The 26,382-nt window shown below is 38.4% G+C and overlaps 1 protein-coding gene across 4 annotated transcripts in view; it reads left to right on the top strand.

The window, feature by feature from the left end:
• RAP1GAP2 (RAP1 GTPase activating protein 2) overlaps nt 1-26,382 on the top strand; it is a 684,483-nt gene that overhangs the window by 446,263 nt on the left and 211,838 nt on the right. For all 4 annotated transcript variants that reach the window (XM_063449836.1, XM_063449818.1, XM_063449826.1 and 1 more), the window contains one exon: nt 17,778-17,862. In XM_063449836.1, the coding sequence (XP_063305906.1) occupies nt 17,778-17,862 (85 nt within the window). The remainder of the gene's footprint in view (nt 1-17,777; nt 17,863-26,382) is intronic.

The raw sequence follows: 26,382 nt of genomic DNA, 5'->3' as shown, positions 1-26,382 counted from the left end.
ACCCTTTCCCCCACACACACACAGCACCCCAATCCCCCACACACAGCACCCCAACCCCCCACACACAGCACCCCAACCCCCCACACACAGCACCCCACCACCCCACACACAACATTACACACAGACACATACACTGCACCGCTCAATGCAGTATATGTGTGTGTTCAGCAGTCTTTGTGTATTCAGCAGACTGCGTGCGTGTATTCAGCAGACTGCGTACTCAGCAGTGTGCGTGTATTTAGCGGACTGTGTGTGTATTTAGCAGTCTGTCTATGTCTCGGTGTGTGAATGTGTTCAGCAGTCTGTGTGTATGTATTGCATTTGTTGGAGATACTAATATAAGCTTAATTTATATCATGATTTAAAATTTGTATAATTTAACTCTATGTTGTGTTCTTTTAAAACAAAAGTTGTTAACTGTACGAGTAGTTTTTTTCTAAACGTAAACCTCAGTATTCAGGTTTATTTGTCGTGTTGGCACTTTGAGGGAAAAAAAGTTGGCATGTATTGCAGTTTGGGCACTCGGGCTCAAAAAGGTTCGCCATAACTGGTCTAGACAAACATGTTGTCATATTTTAGTACTTATGAATCCCATATTTTATGAAATTGTGTGGCTATGTCATGAATTTTTGCTGTTACACTTTCAATCACGAATATATTCCAGATTCTTGAGTGACTGTAGATGTTGTCTGGTGGAGTCTTTTCAATATCTAGTAATTCACATGTGAGCCTCTGATTATATTCATTTGCTAACTGTATGGCTTCACAAGAAAACTTAACTTAACATCATTGATACCTTTTCAAATTTGATAACAAATCATCATTAAATGTATACATCCTAACTCCGGAGTACCGAGACAGACCCTGCAAGGATCACTATTTCAGTGCTTTCTTCAGGGTGTGAGTGCCCTTGAGCGCGTTTAATGATGGGAACATTTCCCACGTGTGCCCACAATCACCTGTGAAGTAAGTTGTGACGGTAGGACAGGACCCAAAAATCAGACTGTCCCAGCAAAATTGGGATGGTTGGGAGGTCTGACAAATGTATAGATTAAATCATATAAATACCTGAAGATTGTTTGATCCTTCTGTAAAATGGCATTTTGGAGTCTTGACACTGATTGACACTTGCAGTGCAGTACTTTTTGTGCATGGGATTACATACAAGCTTGTACAAGCTCAAATAAACATTATGGTAGCAAACATCATGCGACAGTGACATGTCATGTAGATTAATTGCAAATTTTTATATAAGTGAGATCAGGCTAGTCAGTCATGTCCAAGCTCGAGGAAAGAGTAGGGCACAGTATGCTCTATTTTAGTGTTTTTAACTAGACATGCGTAAATTCTGTGTATTAACTTGTGTAACTAGTCAGACATGAAGAGGTGAAGAAGGATAAATGTAAGTTAGCATGCTAAGAAACTGTTACAAGCTGATATTCCACTGGCTACACCTTATATTTTTATATATATATATATAAACAATACAAACAAGAAAAAACTATGCGCTATAAACACAAGGTGGTAATTATGCCTCTGGTAATGAGGTGTAAGGGAATGATCCCTGCACTATTATGAATCTGAAACCAGCAGGCTTAGAAAACAACAAAAATAGGGAGAGTTAACCAGCTTGGCATAAACTGAACAGAGGAAGAGTAAGCCTATGAAAGCCTGTGAAGACTCAAAACACATGGTGGCTACAGCTGCATAAGGGAAGGTCCTATAGTAAGGTCTTTGTCAGAGTCCTGGGTGGTATGCCAGCGTCAGCCTTTTCCCAGGTGTGGAAAGCTGAAGTCTCTTGTGCTGGGGAGTGAGAGGTTTGGCACTCCAGATGTGTGGTAATGGGCAACCCCTCCGCCCGGGGCCTGCATCTTCGGGCCACGACTCGGGGCCTCTTTGGGTCCAAGTCCTTCCCTATGAGGGTGGGACCATGCCGCTGATAGCGGACCCTAATCTTCCATCAATCCGCTTTAACCCCTTTGGCCTTTGACCCCTGTGGGCTCGTGGTAGAGGTTACTCACTGTGTTGGGAAGTGAGTGCCCGGGGTGGGCCCACTCACCGCCTGTCTGCCGCTCTCTTGGTCTCCCGTCTGGGATTGTTGTGGCTTTGCCTCTTGCCGTGCCTCAACGGATTCCCAGAAGCGTTGTAGCACTTCCTCCAGCCGCCGCAGAGGTTAAGCAGTAGGGTCTGGGTGTACCAGCCCCAGTTGCATGCGTTCAGGGCCATGTGGAATGAGCACCGCCATCTTAGAATAGTAAGCTGTGTATCAGGCTTCGGCTTAGATTCTGCAACTAGAGTTGCACTATCGTGCGTCGTAGCAGCCAGTGGGGACCGGGATAACCCCCACAGGTCCAAGTGAGGGTAACGGGGCTGTTGCGAAGGATGTTGCTAGCGTCGGCAGTTCCAGGCCAGGAGATCGTCCGTTTCTCCCCGCCACTGGGTCTGCCAGCGTGTAGGCCGCAAGACAGTTTCTGGCCCCAGGCTTTACAGAGAGGCTTCACATTTTCCCCAGAGAGCTCCCTCACATTCAGGAGCAGGAAAGCAATTGGATAGGTAGCTTTTGAGGGTGATATCCCTCCAGAGAATTCAGGTTTTGAATCTTTGGTGGAGGAGCTCATGCTATGCACTTCTGCTCTCCCTGATGGCCAGGCCCCGACCCCCAGCAACTCATAATTTATATTAAGGGGCTGATAGTCTTGGAGTTTTGGGAGCCTGCTTCATCATTTGGTGCCAAAGAAACTACATATTCAACTGTTTCTATTTTTTATTGGCCTACTGGTAAAAAGAAAACAGGGAATTTAAAATATGTATTGTGAAATAACTTTTCATCTGTACTGTCTTTCTATCTGTTATATATATGTGTATATGTATATATAGACACACACACACATGCATATATGTTATGTTATCTTGGTAGATATAAGAGGTGTAGAGGATTCTGCTCAAATGAATTTACATCTAGAGTGTATTTATAAATAACCATTTAAATAATTATATTTGGATTTACTATTTCTATAAAGAAAAATGATTGGGGCAGATTTCATGGTTAACAGCTGATGTCTGAAGTGTCTTACCGAGCTTGTCAACACATAATCTCACTGCCTTGATTCTTCTCAAAAGTGGCTGTGAATGAGCTGTGTTTAGATCACAGCCTGTGAGTCATGATGCAATCAGATATTTTTACTGTGTTGGATCAAAGCGCTTAGGAAAAATAATTCTAGAAAGTCAAGGAGGGGAAGTCATTCGGCACGTTCATATCTATGTGTTTAACGGCATTCTTTACTCTAGCGTACTGTAGGTTTTGAGATAATGTTTTAGTTATAAGGATAACATTAATGCCTCAATTTTTCAAGCAGATGTCTTTTTTTAATTATTTTTTTAAAGAATCGAAAGCTTCACAGAATGCTGTTGGTTATGGATCTATTTGCATGATGAGGAATTCTGGAACTGGCTTCATAAAAAGTTTTTCTTTGTACTAAACTTGCTCAGTTAATGGGCAGCATAATCATATTTCTATTATACTCAATACCTTTCATAAGTAAGTGTTAAAAAAGAAAAGTGTATGTAAAGTTTATAACTTATTTTCAAACCGGGAACAGGACAGCAAATAACTACGTATCCGTGTTGGGTGCATCAGGCAAACCATGCCCCCATTGTTAACGAAGCTCTGTCACAATAAACAAGTGAAATGTTTGAGCATTTCACTTGTTTATTAAATGTTTCACTTAAATAAAAATGCAGAATAGAGATATAACTACCTTGTCTTATGACAAATGCGTAATTTGAAAAAATGCAACAAAAGGGGGCACTTACACCCACTGGCATAGCGTAGGATGCCATTGCCTGGGGCAAGGCAAGTTTTCTCCCTGTAACCCGTGGACTGTTAGCATTCCCTGAATTCCTTAACAGGCACCCCTAGATAGCCGCTGCTCTTCCCCTACCCGCCTTCTTTCCGTGATGTGTGGGACACTGATAGTTGTGTCATTTTTTAAAACCACCTAACGCCTGAAGTAATCAGTGTCACACACGTCATGGAGACAAGGCAGGTAGGGAAGGAGGAGCGAGGCTATTCAGATGTCCGTTACCGGAGTAATGGTGTTATAGCATTTAATAGGCACTTATGTAATGAATTTATGTATGCCTATTAATACCGTGATTTCCCGTTTGAAGATACAGGTGGTATCTTCAGACGAGAAATGATGCTATTATAAGGCATTATGTAATTCACCGATAAGGATTATATGAGGGCAGTATGGCTGTAATTAGCAAGGAAAATACTGTAAAACGTTGTGAGGCAATGTTGATTTGCCCCGTCGTGTTGAAAAACTGTCCAGAACTGGGAGATTTTCTGTGTAAGGGGGAGGGCGTGCTTTTTTTTATTTACTATTACTACTAATTTTTTCATTTTAAAATTTTGCACTTCTAAGAATTTTGCGTCCAGGTCAACAGTCCCTGTGGCCCCCACCATGCTACGCCATTGCTTCCACCATCAGGTTTTGCTAGTTTCCACAGCCATCACTAGTGATAGCTGTAGGAATCATGCATTATCTTATGAATTAGGGAGGCTCCTATTTTACAGGATCCTTTATAGACATCAGTGTTGTAGTCTAGGATAAGTCAGAGAGTACAGCTCTTACGTGGATGCTGGTTGATGAAGCATCAAGAGTTGAAGAAAATGATGGCTGTGCCTTGGTGGGACAGCGTAAGATAAATATAACTTCCTTCCTGCATCCCTGAGTCACTGCACTCCAAGAATGGATACCACCAGTGGTTGCTGAGCCGCACTAATAATTGAAGTTTAGTTGGACTGATAGATATAGAGAGCGATAGAGATATAGATAGATATAGAGCTGCTAACATTTCTCATAGCTACTTCTGTTCCTCCAACCTTGTCAACTCTCAGAGCTGAGAAAACTCATATTCATATTCACTTATATTACTAAACTGAGAATTGTGGCACATTGACAAAAATTTTTTATCAAGCAGATCATGTTACCAAATCCTGTAATTATTAAAGGAACACTATAGTGTTAATGAGCACAAACATGTATTCCTAACACTTTAGTCCTGTTGCCTATCTAGATGACCAGCAATCCCCCCATAGGAGGGTTTGAAAGGTGAGATTTACTTAGGTTTCAGCCCTCTCCGCGCTAGTTTTTCACGATGCCATTCCACCCTATTGACTTAAATCATGCAACATCTAATCTATGAGCAGCATTTGATCTATTACTGAATTTGACTTGGTTACAGCAGAGGAATTGACTCTAGTAACTGGCTTCCTGACAACCTCTAGAGATGTCTTGACTCTGAAATGTAAACATTACCATTCCTATAGAATGGCAACGATTTACATTCTAGCCCAATAAAGTGAGGGACACTGCATCCAGACCACTTCATTGAAATGAAGTGGTGTTGGTGCCTTTAGTGTCCCTTTAACAGAACTATAATGGAGTTTAGAATTCCTGCAACAAGTTGATGCAGTGATTTGCTTTCCTTTCCTCCTCTAATGAGAAGCTTGTGTCTGCTTCAGCTTTTAGGCTAATGTTGGCGAAAAGACGTGCTGCTTACATGTGGTGAATGCAGGAGATTCTATGTTTTTCTTTTTCAAGAGGCCCAGTGACCATATTACCTGTGAGATTGATGGCAGCTCTTAATGGGAAATAAAGTTCTTGGGATATCAGAAACCTCAGCACACTGAAACTTGCTTTAATGCTAAGTGCTCTGCTCCTTTTAACTATAATAGTTGACATCAGTCCAACAGCTGCTTTTATTGGCATATACAGTCAGAGTCAGGGGAGCTGAGAATCTGTTTTTTTTTTCTCCAAACAGTGTAGTGTTTGCATGTGTGCACTTATATATCGTTTTTTATTTATTCATTTTTTTTTAATACAAGCACTGATTGGTTCATGAGGCCGGAGATACACGAGCATGGCAATAGGGTATTTTGACTGATTTGGTAATTGGGCTAATCACCATGTTCCAGGTTCCGTTACAGGGTTTCCAAAGTTTTAGGTATAGAGTTTTCTAAACTAAACTGGGTTACCTTACCTATAATGGACACCTTGAACATCAGTATGGCATGTGTCTCATAGTATAGGGTCAAGCTTCAAATGAACGGAACAGATTTCATCTACCCTATCGCTGACTCACATTAATACATAGATACATTACGTAACAAAACAATAGATTTGACAACAGCTTGAAAGTGAGGATGTATGGGCTACAACTTTATTTTCAGCTAGACCAATCTCCTCCCCTTCACTCCCTACTGCAAAACACGACAACACATCTCAACTGCCTACACCAATATGACAACACATCAAAGAGTGGCGATGTATGTCACAACCACAAAAATTTCTGTAGCAAAAAAATTGCTTTATGCCTACAGTTCCAAAGTTTTTTTTTTAAATGTATACAACCCAACTAACTTGTTTTTTTTATTTATATTTGCAACATATATTCAAAATATTATGTAAACCTTCATCTTGCCTCATGTACCTGACAGACCAATTGTATTAGTACCAGAAGCTCCTGAGCAGGAAATAATTGATTTCAATTATTTGTAAGCTTTGTCTCTTTTTATTTTAGAGGGTTTTTTTTTAAAAAAAATTTCATCATGTATAATAAGTCTGTTGGCAAGCTGAACAGTAGGTGGAGCTATAGCGAACTAAAACGTTTATGTACTGCCGTATATACCCTGTGATAGAATGGAGTAATATTTGGCTTGTTTTACTGTTGTTGTTTTTTTTGTGTTTTTTTCTTGATATACTGCTTGTTTTTACCATTAAAGCTTACTGTCCTAAATTCATTTGAATCCCTTAGCTGACTTCCTAACATAGTAGATATGAAACTAAGTGACTGAGCCTGTATAGATCATGTCAGTGATGCTGCATGCAGGGCCGGCCCAAGACATTGTGCTACCTGGGTCCAAGGATGAAATGCTGCCCCCCTCCTCCTACTAAAACCACGCTCACCAAAACACACCCACATCCATTAATTTATGCAGTGTGTGTTGTGAATGCAGTGTCTGTGTTTGTGTATTGTATGCAGTGTGCATAGTGAATGCATTGTGTATATTTGTGTAGTGCATGCAGTGTCTGTGTAGTGGAAACAGTGTTAGTGTGTATGTCACACTCGCAAGCAGCAATGCGAGACTGCTGCTCGGAGTGGAAACACAGTAAAGTGCTGAGAGGGGTGCAAGCCATTGCCTCACCGGGACCAATGGGCATTCCGGCTCTGGCTGCATGTGTCACTGGTGATGCCCAAATGTGTGGGTACACTTAAAAAGGGGACATGCCAGCCTGGCATGATGAGTCCTACTCAGGGCTGCACAGTCAGTTAAAGCACTCTGCTTGTAGACTCCATGCCCTAAATGCAGTGTATCTCAAGGTGAACACATATAATTATGCCCTCTCTTTGTGCTTTCTGTGTACTTAGTCTCTGTTGTCCTTAATCTAGGAGAAAATCCAGGAAAGGGGACAGAATTCCACATTAGAGACTGTCCTACCAAACCCAGGAATCTTGGTGGATATGCATTGATGTGCCAATTCGGCTGCAAATACATACATATATATATATATATATATATATATATATATATATATATATATATATATATATATATATATATATATATATATATGTATGTATGTATGTATTTGCAGCCGTATGTATATATATATATATATTTATATATATACATACTCTGCATTAAATACATCAAAACACAGCCACACAAACTGGTGTGTTAAAAGAAACCAAAACATTTTCCAATGTTTGCAGGTTGTTGCTCTTGTTGTATTAAGGCTCTTATATGTATATCATAATTACAAATGTTTTATAATTGTTTTTTTGTTTTCATGGAGTTGCAAACCATTGTAACTAATATAAAGTCAAAATAACCTGAGATTTAAAATGATATTAAAGGAACACTATAGGGTCAGGAACACAAACATGTATTCGTGACCTTATAGTGTTAAAAGCACCATCTAGCCCCCCTGGCCCCTTCTTGCCTCCATATATATAGTAACATCTTACTTGGATTCAAGTCTACAGCTGCTGGCTCAGCCCCTGTCTACCTCTGAAACTGCCTGCTGTCTGCTGACATCATCAGAAGTGGTGGTCTGAACCAATCACAATGTTTCCCCATAGGATTTGCTGAGACTGTCGAGGAGGCAGATCAGGGGCAGCGCCAGCACAAGTCAAACGTGGAGTTATCACTAGGCTGTAATGAAAACACTGCATTTTCTCTGAAAATACAGTGTTTACAGCACAAAGCCTGAAGGTAATGATTCTACTCACCAGAACAAATTCAATAAGCTGTAGTTGTACTGGTGACTATAGTGTCCCTTTAAAACAAAATGCAAAGAAACTCTTCTATTTGGACAATAGTTCCCATGAAAACCAGTAGCTCTGCCTATCAAGTTTCTGAGAATGCCTTTAAATGTTCCCACTGCCTAATTCTTTTAACTCCATTGTTCATTTTGGCCGCAAATTCTGAGTGGGTAAAATCTCAGCCTTGGTTAGTTTGTGGTTTATGAAGTTAGACTTTAATCTAACAATACAAGGTTTTCAGCTTCCTGACTATTACAAACGGTTGTACTGTTCCTAAAATAGTAACAGCAATGATAATTGTAATATTGGTTTTCGATGAAAAATATTTTAATAAAACACACCCTTTGAAACAACTTCACCTCTCGTTATGATCTCTGTTGCTTGATAAGCACAGAATGAAATCACTAAATGTCACAATAGTGCTTCAGATAGGTGTAACGCAATGTGCTACGATGGGAATATCTATTAATATCTTAGCTGGTATTGTGAAAGTTTGGCCAGTATTCTAAAGGACTTGGTGACTCAGTTACATTTTTTTCCCCTAAACAAAACAATGCAATGTACACCCCAAACCACTCGTAAAATGCCTTCATTCCTGTTCCTCTAATAATGCTTGCAATTTATACCTATGACAGCTAGATAAATTATAGAACGAGAGAAGGACTGGTACCCAATCATTTGTAGTTGATAACCAAATAGAATAACATATATAGAGTTATTGACTAGGGAAGGGAGAATGGTCAAGAATTCAAAGTGAATTTCATTCTGAATTCTCAACAATTTTCCCTTTAGTAAATAACCCTGTTAGATAAACTGCTTTATGATTCCATGTGTGGGGTGGGGGAGTTTGTGAATTTCAAAATCAGCCAGTTAGGACCCTGCTACCTGCACCCTTCCTAAAATACCAGATTGGCAGTTCAACATAAATTAGATCAATATCTTCTATTTTCCCTGTTAGGGAAAAAGATGTTACTAGATACAAGAGGACCTGATAACATAAAATCCTGCTCATTATTATGAAAAATTGTCTTAATAGCCAATAGTAACTATCAATACACCACAAACTTCAACACATTCGATATTTCATGTAAATCATAGAAAATAAAAAGAAAACTAGACATGTGCACCAGTGAAATTTTTGTTTCGTACAAATGATTTCATACTAAATAAAAATGGAATTCATCAGTTACGAAATTTTGGCCACAAACCATTCGTTTTCAAACGACATTCATTAAAAAAATAATAAATTTTTTGTCTATTAAGACGAAAACAGCAAGCATCTCTCCTTGTGAAACCATTCCTACCCCCCCCCCCCTGCATTGAAACCTATTACCCCCATATTAATAAAAGTGAGGTTAAATCCTCCCGCATGCCCCTATTAGCGGCATGCCGCTAGTAGGGGCATGTTGCCTAAACAAATTTAAAACTACCAGTGACTGGGCAGCTATTGGGCAGCTATTGCTATTGCTATTGCTGCCCAGTCGCTAGTGCAATATGGGGGGACCTGGCACAGGTTAAATCCTCCAGAATGCCTCTACATGTGCCAGGTCCACCCGTGTAGTAAACCAGAATTTTCAGATGAAATCGTATTCGTACGAAAACGAATGCACATGTCTAGAGAAAACCTAAAAGCTGAAAAACCACCACCTTATATTAAAAAGAAATAACTTACAATAAAAGTTGAAGCTCTAATCAGAGGCTTACCCAGCAAATACAATCCATATAATTCAATCAGTATAGGAATACAAAATAACTGAAAACAATCTATAAAGCACATAAGGTACATTATTATAAAAAAATGTGAGCTACTTCTCCTTATAACTGTGTGGATGTAATCACTATTCTGAAAAACAGACCAATGTCCTAGAGCTGTAAAAACTATTAAATATCACACCCAGTTCCTCCGGGTCTAGTCAGGAGGTGCTCAAACAAGCCGATGACAGCTGAAATGTATATTGTTAACAAACAGGCCTTAAATAATATTATTATGTAATAGTGTATTCTATGTATAGCTTGGAGAAAAGACGAGACAGGGAGGATATGATAGAAACATTTAAATTCATAAAGGGAATCAACACAGTAAAGGAGGAGACTATATTTAACCCCTTAAGGACACATGACATGTGTGACACGTCATGATTCCCTTTTATTCCAGAAGTTTGGTCCTTAAGGGGTTAAAAGAAGAAAAATGACAACAATAAGAGGACATATGAAACAAAGAAATAAAGTATATACACTAAGAGAAAACACGTATACTGAGATAGTTCCAGGTGAACTTCACAACCACCTGTGGAAATATGTTACAAAAAGACAAAAGTGGAGACCACCCAGAATACGTATAATGAATGAAATACAAAGGGACAACCTGATATGGGTCAAATTCCCTAGAATGGGATCTGTGTGAAAATGAAAAACACTTTCATAGCGTAAAAAAGTAAATATAAATGGTGTTTAAAGTGAGATTAGAAATGCACTCACAAACAAACGGTTATTCAGGCCTTTCACCCTCTCAGGGGTAATATGATGAGCACAGAGGTCCTCCAGCACGATATATGTGGATATAAAGAATGCAATATAGTGAAGAATGTTTAGAAATATATAAATTCACATTTATTCATTGCACTTACAAATTTTCAGCATAAAAAAGGCATCTCTCCATAAACATATGGAACTCCTGGTGGTGATAGTCGAGTATCCACAGTCCAGAGTCAGGAAGAAGATACAGCATACAAATAAAATTAAATAAAAACAATTATAAGTACATAAGAAGTGTAGTGATATCCAACGCGTTTCGTCCTATTGGATGACGGACTTCTTCAAGAAGTCCGTCATCCAATAGGACGAAACGCGTTGGATATCACTACACTTCTTATGTACTTATAATTGTTTTTATTTAATTTTATTTGTATGCTGTATCTTCTTCCTGACTCTGGACTGTGGATACTCGACTATCACCACCAGGAGTTCCATATGTTTATGGAGAGATGCCTTTTTTATGCTGAAAATTTGTAAGTGCAATGAATAAATGTGAATTTATATATTTCTAAACATTCTTCACTATATTGCATTCTTTATATCCACATATATCGTGCTGGAGGACCTCTGTGCTCATCATATTACCCCTGAGAGGGTGAAAGGCCTGAATAACCGTTTGTTTGTGAGTGCATTTCTAATCTCACTTTAAACACCATTTATATTTACTTTTTTACGCTATGAAAGTGTTTTTCATTTTCACACAGATCCCATTCTAGGGAATTTGACCCATATCAGGTTGTCCCTTTGTATTTCATTCATTATACGTATTCTGGGTGGTCTCCACTTTTGTCTTTTTGTAATAAGAGGACATAGTCTTAAATTAAAGGGGCAAAGGTTTAAAAATAATATCAGGAAGCATTATTTTACTGAGAGGGTAGTGGATGCATGGAATAGCCTTCCAGCGGAAGTGGTAGAGGTTAACACAGTGAGGGAGTTTAAGCATGCATGGGATAGCCATAAGTCCAGGGACTAATGAAAGTATTTTAAAAATTGGGCAGAATAGATCGGCCAAATGGTTCTTATCTGCCATCACATTCTATCATATACATGTTTAGATTTATGTATTCCCTTTAAGCAAAAAGCAATTATGTAAGCAACCGCAAAAAAATGCAGTGTTTTTCAACAAAGACATATCACCCAATTGTCATGTATCTGGTGGGACTGTCCCAATGCCAAATCATAAATATGGCACTTGTAAAATTACATTAGATAAAAGGTGCAGTGAAGCCTACTTCTACGTCTTTGATCAGGCTCCATGAAGTCTGTTAAATATTTGTTGCCAAGTCACTTGTCACAATACTACCTCTATCATGCGATCATAGAAGGAAGTTAAACTCACAGTAATATAAATGTTCCTAATGCAATGTATCTGAAAGCTGGTTTCAATTTAAATGTACACTTCGTGGAAGCCCCTTAGGCAGATATGTCATACCATAATTTGTGAGACGTTCCAAGTAAAAAAAAAAAAAAAAAAAAAAAAAGACACAAATAAGAATTTACTGGTTCATGGAGCCAGTGAAAATGTATAAGTCAATGTTCCTTTAACTAAAAAGAAAAAAGAAGACAAACTTTTTTTTCTTCCTGGAACTCTGATTTTAACTATGATGTAAGGTCCACGTATTTTTTCAAAACCTTCATCCAGAGAGCTCAGGTGCTTATTTACAAGTTTTTTCCTTTTGCTCTTTAATTAACCAAATCTGTCCGGGTACATCGGTCAATCCACACAGTTGTGCTGGGAAACCATGTGTCGAGTTACCGTAGAAACCTTGTTTGTTTGCATGAGATAAAAGCCATAAAGAGCTGTGCATCCATAGCCAGCTGTTACTGCTTTTCACTTGCCAGCAACATGGATAAATAAAATTAAATTGTATTTATTTAATCTCGCCACTCATGACTCTGTGCAGCAGATAATTATATGAAAAGGTGTACTGCTTTCTACATTTGTACTCTGCAAGCTTAATTGTGATCAGGATTTGTAACAAATTGGCTATTGTAGTCTTTTGGCTATTGTAACCTTTTTATATTTAATTTGTGCTACTAATTTTATTTAAGTACTTCATTTTTAAAAATGCTAATATAACTATTTATTTGAGTGTGAAATTGGAGCATAGCAAACCTCTTGACTCATGCAGCCGGAGGTCGTTGCACAAATAGATACTGTCATGCATTATATGCGCATTCATACTGCCCAATATTTAGGTTTTATATTAGGAGTATTTGAAATTTTTATTTTATGTAGGCACCACACTAGGAAAAGATCTCCTGCTTATGACTTTAAATGAGGTTCTCTGTTCACAGTGTTCTCTGTCTTGTGTTCTGAGAACAATTGCAAAGCATGTTGTGTCAGGTGAACCTTGACAGATAATATGAACCAAGTTAGATTGACCATATAAAGACCATAGGCCCAGGGGTGATGGAATGATGAATTTGCTTGGTCCCAATAACCATCCCTATATGAAGAATGAAGGGGGCCCCAAACTGGTAAGCTGCCTCGGGCCCTGTAAGATTTTAATCCTTCTCTGAATATAGAGCAGCCATGACTTCTGGAAGTAGAATTGTTATAAAATAACAATTTAATTTAATTAACTCCTCATCTATATCATTGATAGTTCAGTGTTGAATACAGTATGTAGGGCAGTGGTTCCCAAACCAATCCTCACGACCCAGCAACAATCCTGGTTTTGTCAGTATCCCCATTGGAATAAAAAAGGTAAATACATAAATCCTGCATTGTTGGTGGGCCATGAAGGCTGGTTCGGGAAGCACTGATGTAGAGAGAAGGTTAATGGATTTGAAGAAAGGGGATCTATAACACACATGACATTGCTGTAAATATATCATTGTAAGTAGTTTTCATCGCCACATATATCCATGTCAATAAATATTATGGTGTCATGGTTTGCCCCAACACAATATGAGCCACACAAAATGGTGAATTTCCACCTTAAAAAAGAGTGAAGTGAGGGGCAGAGGAACTGGGTGTGACCAGCATGGCCGCCGGACGCACATTGCAAGACCTCCTAGCCTGACACGGGGGTTTCTTGACTAACTCCCAACACCCCATCTGCCTAATCTGGGGACTGATTATCACCCAAGCAACCCTGGGAGTCTACTGACAGCTTCCACAGAGTACCCAAAGCTCACCTGTCTGGTGGATCCCGTTAAGGCCTATCAATCGGTCAGACAGGGGAGGGGGCCGCTCTCCCGCTCTGCAGCAGTGAGCCCTCAGGCACCTCATCTTTTCAATCGACCCCCCCACGCCCTTTGGACTGGAAGCGGTCATCCTGGTCCCACTGATCTGCATAAATACCTCTGCAGACACCTCCAACCTGTACCAGCTCTGCCTGCAATCCACTCTCCCAAGATGGCAGAGGAGCACACCACTCATGAACCCAGGCAAACACAGCCTGCACTAAACCGGCATTACTCTGTGGAGCAGTCGCTATGGTGGCTGGAGGACATTTTTGATCACTTCTGGGCAACTATTGCAACCCGCTCGCTTACACTACTTCCTTGGCAAACAAAGGAGGCCCAGAAGGGCAGCGGTTGGGAGGTGAGTGGAACATCTCTGGGCAAAGCATCTCGCACACACCAACATGCCTCACATTGGCTACACTCACCTACCTAAGAGGCTCCTGCCCCTCCCCCAGCTAAAAAAAAAGACAGCTCCAGACGCAAGGAGCACCCAAAAAGGTCGGAGATGTCCGCTACATCTCTTAATGTCTCATGCTGAACACAACCTACCATTGGGCCTACATAAGCAGAGGCAATATCCTGTACCTCCCCGAGAGGCTGTGAAATCAGGAGGACCGCCAAAGCTGCAGCATGGCCCATCTCCACACTTTAGCCTGTTGCTCCATCGACCTCCTCTTGGGCTCTTAAGCTACCTCAGACGACATGTATGGGACACTTGCCTTCCATCCAGGGGCATCGGCTGAGCGGGTTTGTGAAGAATCAGCAGATTACCCATAGCTATACCAGCTCTATGGGCTAATACTCTGTAGTATTGCTATCTAAGTGCTGTGCTATGATTGCAATTAATGGCTGGTCCCTATTTACACTGTGTAGTTGTTGGTTCCTAGCTGCATTCTACTTAAAGGACCACTATAATGCCAGGAAAACATACTCGTTTTCCTGGCACTATAGTGCCCTGAGGGTGCCCCCACCCTCAGGGACCCCCTCCCGCCGGGCTGGATGGAGAGTAAAGGGTTAAAACTTACCTTTATTCCAGCGCCGGGCGGGGAGCTCTCCTCCTCCGATCCTCCTCCTCTCCTCCCATTCGGCTGAATGCGCACGCGCGGCAAGAGCTGCGCGCGCATTCAGCCGGTCTCATAGGAAAGCATTATCAATGCTTTCCTATGGACGCTTGCGTGCTCTCACTGTGTTTTTTACAGTGAGAATCACGCAAGCGCCTCTAGCGGCTGTCAGTGAGACAGCCACTAGAGGATTTGGAGGCTGGATTAACCCATTTATAAACATAGCAGTTTCTCTGAAACTGCTATGTTTATAAAAAAAATGGGTTAACCCTAGCTGGACCTGGCACCCAGACCACTTCATTAAGCTGAAGTGGTCTGGGTGCCTAGAGTGGTCCTTTAATTTGTTTTTTGTATACCTATTCTCAAAGGCAGCAGGCTAATGCCATACTCTAACACTGCATGCCTGCATATAAGTTGCACACGATTCCTGCTGTGCTTGTGCCCTGGTCATATATTACAACTAATTATCTGCAACAACTTACGCTGGACACCCAGTGGTATTTAAAATCTTGAATGTTATTTCTAATTCTGCACGATATTGTTGCGAAATCTTTCTCTGCTTTCGTCACATGGTAGAATTGAGAAGCCTGTTTATTTACCCCCAAAAAGTATGCTGACCTATCAAATGTCATGATACTGTTTATCTCAAATTGTCCTTATAAGATTGTACCTGTTTTTGTGGCATTACAAGCCTGTATGTTACTCTAAGCACAGAAAAATAAAGAATTATAAATGGGAGTGAGGCAAGTCAGAAAGGGACAGCATTATCCCTACGTTAGACAAGACGTCCAATTCTGGGGTGCTTTTTGGGTGTTTTTTGGTAGACTGCAAGAAGGTCTATGCATCAGTCTCAACTACACCAATAGAGGTTTAACGGTACTGGACCGCATTAAATTGCCTGAAATAAGTCAATTCAGTATGCAAAAAAGGAATTGTAAACAAATGCCCTCCACGTATAGTATATGCACTCTGATGTGTAGTGTATGTCACATCCTGCACAAGTGATACATATCTAGGAAAATGTGGAGGGAGTGGCAAGTGAAGTTGAAACCACAGCAGATACAGTCAGAGACCATTTGATATATTTTAATCTGTTAAGAAAATTAGGTATACTGTCTTATGAAATACAAAAAAAAAAATTAAGTCAGGTCAATTTAATTTAATCTGAATTTAATGTCAGGTCAATTTGGTTTCTCTGATACTATAATCACAATTTATTTTAAAAACAAAAAAACAAACTATAGCATCAGTAAAATAATGTAAACATTATATTGCAGCCTTGGCGATGGTATTATAGACTTAAAGTTGGGTGGTAGCAGTAAGAGACTCCGTCAGCTGCCTTCTGATTGACTGAAGTACTTGCTGACATCATTCATACCTAGATCATATTTACGAGGTTCCATCAGTGTACAAACAAATTATATTTAAAAAAAAAAAACATACCTTTACATATTTTGGGCTAAATAATTATTTTAAATTTTTGCATAGATCAAAGTAATTGTTATAAAATATCTACTGCTAATACAGACATTGTCTTGGACAAATGTGTGACAGGTTGGTTACATGAAATTCCTTATAGTTTGCCGTGGTTACATTTTATGGACTTGTAAAAAACAAAATACCGGTATATATTTTTTTTAAACCTAAAAAAAAAAATTAAAATACATCGATTGATTTGTAGGTTGCAAGGTAAACAGACAGGTCAATCAATAGATTTGGAAACAGGCTTGTTATTTTGGATTTTGATGTGGACAGCCGTATCCTAAGCCTTCATTTCTTCACCATTTATTTTAACACTTGAGGAATCAGGTTAGACTAGGTTTGGCTGTAAGGAATTTAAAAGATTCTTAATGGTATTCTCAGAGTGATGTTTCTTCTCATTAAAGTGTATGGATTCAGGGGAAAAAATGCATTACACGAAGTTCACCCAGTAAAAAAAGCACCGAGGCTTTCTCTTTCCTGCTCTTAATGGACTTGAATGTCATAATAACCACTGAACTGAATGAAATCATATTTGATCTTCTCCATGCCCTGACTTTCTCACTCTACATTGTCACTACACAAAGATACAATGAAAAGTCCAGATTTGTGCCCCCTTGTTTAATTTGTTGACATTTCAATTCTGCCCACTGCCTTCACCAGGCATAATCCTTCAAGCTATGAGGAGAAAAGCCAGAAACAAACAGAATATGCTCCATAATAGCTAATGCCAGATGGGAGGAAGGAGAAGGGAGGGCTGGGGGAAATTTGTCGTAATGAGGTTGTCATGGGAACTCAATTCTATTTATCCATTTTTCCTTCCCTGCAAAGCACCTTCATTGATGTTTACCTGCAGCACCTTCAGAAGTTGATACCTCAGCTTAATCCTATAGGTTATCATATTTTTTTATTTTACCACAACTTTGTAACAGTTTGCATGTTCTAGTCTTCACAAAGTTGATGTGAATTAACACACACTTTTGTGTCCCCTTAGCATAAATAATTAAGAATATTAAGTTGTTCAGGTGATTTGAAAACTCTCTGTGAACAATTAGAATATTTCAGAGGTCTTCCAGGAGACATTTAATGAAGACTAAGAGGTGAGGAAGGGAAAAGTAGTGGTGCGTCCATTTTCTTATTGCTAAGAACTAACGGGCTACTTTGTGTCAACAGGAAACAGGAGTTGTCCAATACTTCAGACCTGACCCTTCCTGATCGCCCTTTGTCGCCGCCTGCTACTGCCCCTCCAAACATGAAGGTAATTAATGTAACTTTCCGTGATCGTAATATGATTGTGTGTAATTATTTCACTACAACCTTTCACTGGTAATTATCAATGTATAGTGGTTTAAGTTAACTCTGGTCATGGATCAAAGCCCTGTTTAAATTGGTTGACCTGTTTACTCTGTCTAGACTGCTGCATGTCAGGCAACCATGGACATTAATGTAAGAAAGACCACTGACTCCTAAGGTGTTGCTGTGTATTAAAGGATTCTCAGAACATCGTATGAAAGATTTAAATCACTAGTTATGTCAATAGAGTGTTATAGACAGCATTATAATTGCCACATCAACATTTTATACATTTTATACTAGTCCGCAACTGCGCAACAAATGAATAGTATCTAAAGAAATCCAATTAAATAACTTTAATTTCATTACTATTTCATGATACATGTGTTGGGTATTTAAAAGTGAGATCATGTTACGGATTTATAACATCATATTACATGCTCTGTTTTCTGAAGTTCGTTGGTTGAATAATTTAGATAGCAGATGGTGTGACAATCAACCGTTGATATTTTGCGTCAGTTAACTCTTAATATTTTGGAAAGGAATGAGTAACGTTGGAGTGCATTCACTAAAGTGTGGATTCTGTAGAATGGAAAAATAATTTGAAAACCCAATAGTCCGGCATTAAACAGGTACATAATATTATCTGGACCAGCTGGGTTTCCACCTCCACTAGATTGCGTATAAAACTCTTGGTATAAGGGAAAAATGATGCTCAGATCTCAGTAATTTACCTGCTTAGACTGATGGAACAGATGCATGAATTCAGCAAAGCCCATATGGTAGTAAATGTGCTATACACAGGCTCCATGGCATTAAGTTTGGTAGACTGCTAGACATATAAAAGTGACATAAAATGGAAAAGGTTTTTATTGCCACAACCAATTAAAGAAATCTTGTAATAAAAATAGTGTTATTGAAAGGAATGGCAACCTGATATGTGACATGTGTAGACCTGCTGGTAGGGTGGATATGGCTGTGTCTCTCTTGCGTAGATTTAACACTTTCATTGCTGAGGATTTTACAGGATATTGGGATCTATAAACTTTACATTGAGTTGTACTATGTTCAGACTTTACTAGCAATATTTAGATCAAAACAGCAGAATTAAAAAAATGTCCAGATCAAGAGAAATTAAGATTTTATTTTAACCATCTCTGGCTAAAATGTTAGCTACCTCTGGCTTATTTTTGATTGAAAGTTTGTTAGAAGCTGATTCACTCTGGACCCATAAAATTTACACTCTTATAATTGAACCTTGTCACACCCTCTGGCCGTCAATCAGACAACCGGTCCTGTTACTTCCTGGTTTGGTTAGCTCAATGAAGCTAAACTCAAGAGGCAGGCAACTGTTCACAACACCAGCCTTGCAAATACTTCTCATAGAGCTGCATTGGGAAGTCTCTGATTGGACAGCCACAGAAAGTCTTGGCTGGGTTAGTAGGGGAGGACTTGCAAAGGTTACAGACGAAAGAACTGCAGATTTTGCAAGCAGTTCTTAGATAATAATAATAACTACTAATATAGCACCTTTCTCACAGTGATACTTAAAGCGCTTTTTAGCACATGCTCTCGGAATTAACCAAATCGGCAGCTGAATAGTAATAGATGTTATTATTACCCAATTGATTGTACTCATTTTATCGACATCAGAAAGATGAAGGGCTGAGTTGACCCTGCTGGGATTTGCATTTTTGAACAGGCTTTGTAGTCAGGGAATTTACCAACTGAGCTACCGTACCTCACCAATATATCCTTAATGAAAAAAATATAAAAATGATTAAATGCATGAATGTTTTCATTGGGGTATATCTACTAAACAATTGTTTGCTCATTGTTCTGAGCACAACTTACACTATACTGTTTCTTGTTGTGTTATTCATGATTACCCATGTATCTTATATAAAAACATTTTGAAACATCTAAAAGTATAATTTTTAAAGAGATACTAAATGCACCATAGCCACTACAGCTCAATGTCACAGTAATGGTGCCAGGATTCACCTGTCATGATTGATTTGTAAGCTGTCAGACCATTTAAGAACAGTTTGAGACCTCACGGTCACTGGCAGGTCTTCTAGTGATCTGGTATGGTAAAGTCAAAGTTCAAACTTCAGCACCATCTTGTAGTCAGATGATGTCCTCAGCCAATAAATAATGGTATAAACCTCTGCTTTACCATACCAGCTCAGACTGGAAGTAAACCATTCTAAAACAGTTCGACAGCTTACAACCTACCAGGGGACTCCTGGTACCATAATCACTGCAGCGCACTGTAATGGTTATGAACTTAGTGTCTGTTTTGCAGTATAAAGCTAGTGAGACATTTTGGTAATGATTATATGATTATTATATGTTTGGATAACACATCCAAATTACCAAAACTTCTATTTACTCCTATGTGTTCTTCTATATATATTTTCTCTATGGCCATATTGTCCAGAGATGAGCATCACTTGCTTAGTTACATGGTAAGTTCAAAGTCCATGATTTACAGCCATTGGAAGAAACCTTGCCTGCTTGGATACATTATTATATAAATGTAATGTATAAATAAATCAAATGAGTAAGGCACATCAATCTGTGCCTGTGAACGTGCAGTAGGCTCTAAGTATAATTGGCACCAAGAGGGGTGCTTGTATGTTCTCTATTCTTGTTTGTTTATGAATCATTGGAATGGTGACAGATCATGCATACTGTTTAAGATAATGTTTTTCCATGTATGGAAAATAGAATAATTCTGTAGAGAAACTGTGGTGTGAACCAGTAGGATCCTGATATGATCCATCAAGGACAATGAGGAAAAACTGCATTATGGGAAAAAAAGAGTGCTGGCTTTTATACCTTAGATTTCATACTGATAAACACGTATGATACAATTTAATACGAAATATTAAGTAGCATTAAACGACTTAACAGTTTATGTCATAATGTAAATCCATGTAACATATCAATCATAATATTACATTATACCTCATGCTGTTGTGCAGGGAAGGAGTTTTTCCTATTATCTGATACTATCAGACAGTAAGTAATGACAAACTCTCTGAGCAAGTAGATGTAGAAAATCAGAACATTGAAGAATTGAATAAAGGATAGAAGATCCAATGTCCAATGATCATATTTAGCCAATATGCTATTTGCAATGTATTTTTGCAGACACTGCAGTCAATGAAATGCTCAAATAATAAATAAATCTTTAAATGTTATAATTGATCACCTTTAGAAAATAAGGAGCAGCTTCTGCCTGCAGCCTTGATATATACTTACACACAGAGGTAGGTAAGGCAATGGAGACACGGGTTATTGAGTCGATAACTTGGCCATGCACAGGTTTCTATGAATTCTCTCTAATGATACACAGGTCACACTGATAGAGGTTGCAGGGAAATATGATGTCAAACCTTGCAACTCTAGCAACCTCCATCTGTCAAACTCTATAAATATTATTTGAGTAGTGTGCGTGTATGGAAGGGCAGGGGGGGATCTGTGAGTTTTGTGTGCAAAAAATGTAATTGTTTGCACTTGATCCCCCAAGCCAAATACTGCTTCCCTCCCCCCCCTTCCCACCCCCTGTAAGTAGACAGGCAAGTCAAGGGGGCCTTGTGATGTCAACGTGAAAGTGACACCTTGATATTATAAGGTTTACTCTTGATCTCTGATACTTCTATAAATTACACATTTTTAGTGTGCTCTGAGGGTAGAGACCTGCATCTGTGATAATGGATTTCTGATATTATACACGATGATATTCAAAAGAAGTCGTGAACAGGAACTTCATTCTCTTTTCAAAAAGCTTTTCATATATTTAGGGTAATTAAACTGAGTGCAATTTAAACCAACAGCATGCATGTCAGTAAGGCGGGAGATAATAGGATGGCACAAAAGTAACGTTTTATAAAGGTCTGGCTACATTGCTTTACTGATCAAACCATTCTAGTGTATCTAGCTACGGGGAGGTCTATTTTGCTATGATATAATGGATATCCATTGTACAGAAAGTAAGTTAGTGACATTAGAAAAAAAAGAAAAGGTTGTTTTTCTGTGTTTTCGTATGAAAAACAGAGCAGCAGGATCTTACAAGTGATTTATAAAATCATACATATATATTTATAAATAAAATAGGGGGTAAGGTTCTCTCTAGAAACAAAAAAGGAAAAACAATGTTAAATTCTAAAAAAAAAAGCGCAATAAAGCCAGGAGCAAGACTAGTAATGATAGTATTTAATTGGAAATCTTAAAAGGATACAGAGATAGAGATCCTTACATCATAGCACAGAGGGTTGGATTTCAGCAGCAGAATTTAAAAGCTATTAGTTCTCTTCATTTTCAATATATTTTGTTGAATACACAGACCTCTGAATAGAACTCACCTCCTTTGGACATTTCAAAATTTTTTGTTTTACAACCTAGAATTAAATCAGATTTTTACCATTTGAGTTAAATAACAGTTAAGGTGCAAAATTATTCTTATTGTGATATACAACTTAATTGGAAATTATTCCTCACAATTGCTATGACAATCTTAAACACCTAAATATACTCTTATGCAAGCATTTATCCATTTATTACCCCAAATATGTCCCAAAATCAGCTGAATGGAGTCTGAAATAAATATAAAAGCTTCTGGAATGTCCCAGAGTTTGAAAGAACGCGTATCAGAACAAACAGCATCATGGGGAACAAGGGGATATAAAAAAAAAATCACGGGATAAAGTTCTGGAGAAGCACTGGTTAAGGCTGGTTTATACAATATATCCCAAAGCTTCAGAGTACTATTAAATACAATAATTTCTTATCTAGGGCTTTGTAGGAGAAGCAATCAAGAGCCCAATGTTACATTTTAAAAAGCTATGGAGATGTGCATGTCAGATAAGAATCTATTTTTGGAACAACCATAACAGTGGTGCTCCATAAAAGCTGGATGGGTACATGGCAAAAGGAAAGCCTTTTCTGAAAAAAAAATCCATATTAAATTACATGTGGAGTTTGCCAGAAGTTATTTTAGATGCACAGAAAACACATGGAAAATGGTTGTCTGGTCTGATGAGACCACAATTGGCACTTTATGTAATGCAAAGCTGACACTGCTTATCTCTTATCACCATGACCAATGGTGAAACGTGGCTGGTATAGCTTCATGTCGTTTGAATGAATTCATCGTCAGAAACTTGGAAACTGGTCAAGATTTATGGAGCCAAGCACAGACTGCAAGACAGTTGAGTTTGATCAGAGGTTCGCCTTCCACTAGGGAGATGAACTTAAACACACATCCAAGGCTACACTAGAATAGGATAATATCAAGAACATGAAATTCTCAAAATGGTCCAGTGGATGTTCTGAACTTAACCCCTTAAGGACACATGATGTGTGTGACACGTCATGATTCCCTTTTATTCCAGAAGTTTGGTCCTTAAGGGGTTAAACCAAATCAGAATATCTGAGGCATCGGAAAATGCTGTTCACATCCGTTTTTTTTCTCAGTTTATAAATTGTGAGCCTTTTCCCCAGGTTGTCTGGTGAAACCTGCAGGATGTGTAAATGAAGACAATCCCCAAAAAGACTCACAGCTGGAACATTTGACTCAGCAGAATCAAATGTCTAGAGGCGACGGCCTTAATATTTCCATAAATTAAACCTCTAGATAAAAATAAAATGTTTCAGGTTTTCTGCAAGCTCCCACTGTGCAATCTCAGTTCTAGGCCTAGTAGTCTTCCAAAGATGTAAAAACACTTATTCAATTACAGGGTGTCTGAAATTACTCAAGCAAAAAAATTACATATGCATATTTCAAATTTTAAATGGCCGTATCTGTCGTGCAATACGACTCAATAGATAAATTGATCATGGTAGGAAAAGTCACGGCGTAAATAATGACTGAGCAAATAATATACAGAAAGTGCCATTAATCTTGTTGTTTGAAACCGATCCCTGGTGTTTGAATTTGGGATTCTCTCCTAATCCACCAGATGCTATATAAATAGCTTTTGATAATTCTGTCATAAGAAAAATGAGATATTCGCCACTGAAGTAATTAGTGCTTCAAACCTATCATTAAAAATCTGAACCAGTATTAGAGCATTTTAAAACCAGTATATTGCATCAGTAAATAGTATATATTCATACTGAACAAACCAAACAATAAAAAAAAAAAAAATGAGTATGTAATTTAATGATGATTTCACAAGTCAGACTTTTTAAATGATGTTTCCTTCTCTCGGCAGTACGGTCTAAATATTACTTTTAAATGTCACCTTTCTCCTTTATTAATTAAATCAATCATTGCTTTCTTGGTGCACGTAGTCACAGGTGCAGGGTTTGGCATACATTGTCTGGAGACATGGATATATACCGTATTTGCAGTCCATTTGCTGTGAGACATTTAAATGGCCCGTTAACACCCTTTAAAAGATGAATGAAGGCAAGCATTGCTTTTCTTACTTTAATGTCTTACAGTTTAATATAGTGTTTATGTTTAAAATACCACTAGTAATTTCTTCCGACTCCTTGGTTGGAATTAAGCTGATATATAGTGAGCACCCTTCATTTAGATACTTTATGAGCCCAAGCCAATATAGTTGCCTCAGTAGGGCAAAGTGATACAGCCGACTTACATGTTAGGTTCTCATTTATTAACATTTTAGCACCTTATAAATAAATGAAAAATAAGTAACGCTTACTTTTTAATTCCATTTTTTGGAGGTTTTTTTTATTTATTAATGCAAGGTTCTATAACAACGTATTGGATATAATGCATTTAACCTTGACCTTTGCAAAGTCATAAATGTTGATCAAAGAGTATGTTTTTTTAAATTAACTTTTGAGTTTAATGTGTTTTTGTCCTTATCCTTACTTATCTTTATATTTACATATTGAAAAGGCACATTTATGTGTAAATATGTTATCCTTGTTTGTAAAAATTGGGCATTCATACATTGCGCTCATTGTGGAAGATTGGAACACTTGCTTCTATAGCGTACTAGTAGTATTTGCAGTCCAATAGATTGGCATGGTATAATATATAATGTAAATTATATAAATATATTTTAAATGTATTCTATACATTTAATAATGAGTTTTTTTTTTTTTGGTAACGATACTGTGTCCTTGTTTTTCAATGTTTTTATATTGTTTCTGAAATATTTGTATGGAAGCATAAAAAATATATTGTATCACATACAATAGGCATAAAAAGAAAAGCAATGGCCACAACATACATTTAGCTAATTGTAAAGAAGCTGCTGGCATTTGGGGACAACAGATTTCCCCAAAATGCCATCTAGACGTTTTACTTTAATCAACTACTCTCCACAGTTCCTGGTCTTGTGAATAACCTCAATTGATGATTTTTACAAAACAGTCATAATTATGCAGATTATATAAATTTTTGTCACATGTCTCCTGATAGAATTAACTAAAAAAATAATAATAAAAAAAGGCCTAAACCTGTAATCCAGTACCAAGTACTTGGTACCAAGATAGTCTTCTCTCTGCGGCCTAATTCTTCCAGGTCCCCCTTGTGCTGCTCTGTGTGTTCTGACACCTTTATATTATGTCCAGTATTAGCAATTTGAGCTACAGTGGCTCTTCTATGTGATCGGACCAGACGGGCTAACCTTTGCTCAATGAGCTTTGGGTACCCATGACCCTGACACCGGCTCACTGGTTGTCCTTTCTTGCGCCACTTTTGGTATGTACTAGCCACTGCATACAGGGAATGCACCACAAGACTTGCCATATTGGAGATACTCTGACCCTGTCATCTAGCAATCACTATTTGGCACTTGTCAAATTCAATCAGATCTTTTCGATTGCCCATTTTTGCTGCTTCCAACACATGAAATTCAAGAACTGACTTCTCTGGCTGCCAAATCTATCCCAGCCCTTGACAGGTGCCATTGTAGCAATATAATCAATGTAATTCACTTCACTTGTCAGTGGTTTTAATGTTGTGGCTGATCAATGTAAGGCACATGCATAGCAATCACAAATATCCACCAATCCAGTCCTCTTATAGAGAATCAATAAACCCAATGCATCTGTAAGTTAAAGAGGAAGTGCCTCCAGTGACTTTCTGTCTGACAGCCCACAAGGCATGATTTCAACCAAATGTAAATATTTTTGTTTCTCAGAAATGGAAATGTTTTACATTACCAAAGAAAAGGGATGGTATCTTTGCACTAAGGGTCATCTTTACTGCACCACAGGACAAAAACTGCCCTGAGTCCCATAATTTGTAAGAAGCAAGTGAATGATAATTTGCGAACGTGCATTCTGCCAGATGCGTTCGGCTTATCATCAGCCGCAATGCGGTCGTTGATAAATCTGCGATTCCAGTGCATAAATTGGTTTAAAGTCATCCGAACCAATGTTACGGAATCGGTCAGATTGGTCGAATCCTGACTGCATTTGGCTTTAGTATATATGAGTAGTCACAATTCGACCATTTTCACTGGATTTTGTCCATTCTGACGAAATCCGGTCT

Source organism: Pelobates fuscus, chromosome 1 (assembly GCF_036172605.1).
Source record: "Pelobates fuscus isolate aPelFus1 chromosome 1, aPelFus1.pri, whole genome shotgun sequence".
In the NCBI taxonomy this organism is placed as follows: Eukaryota; Metazoa; Chordata; class Amphibia; order Anura; family Pelobatidae; genus Pelobates; species Pelobates fuscus.
This window is presented reverse-complemented; position numbering and strand designations above follow the sequence as displayed.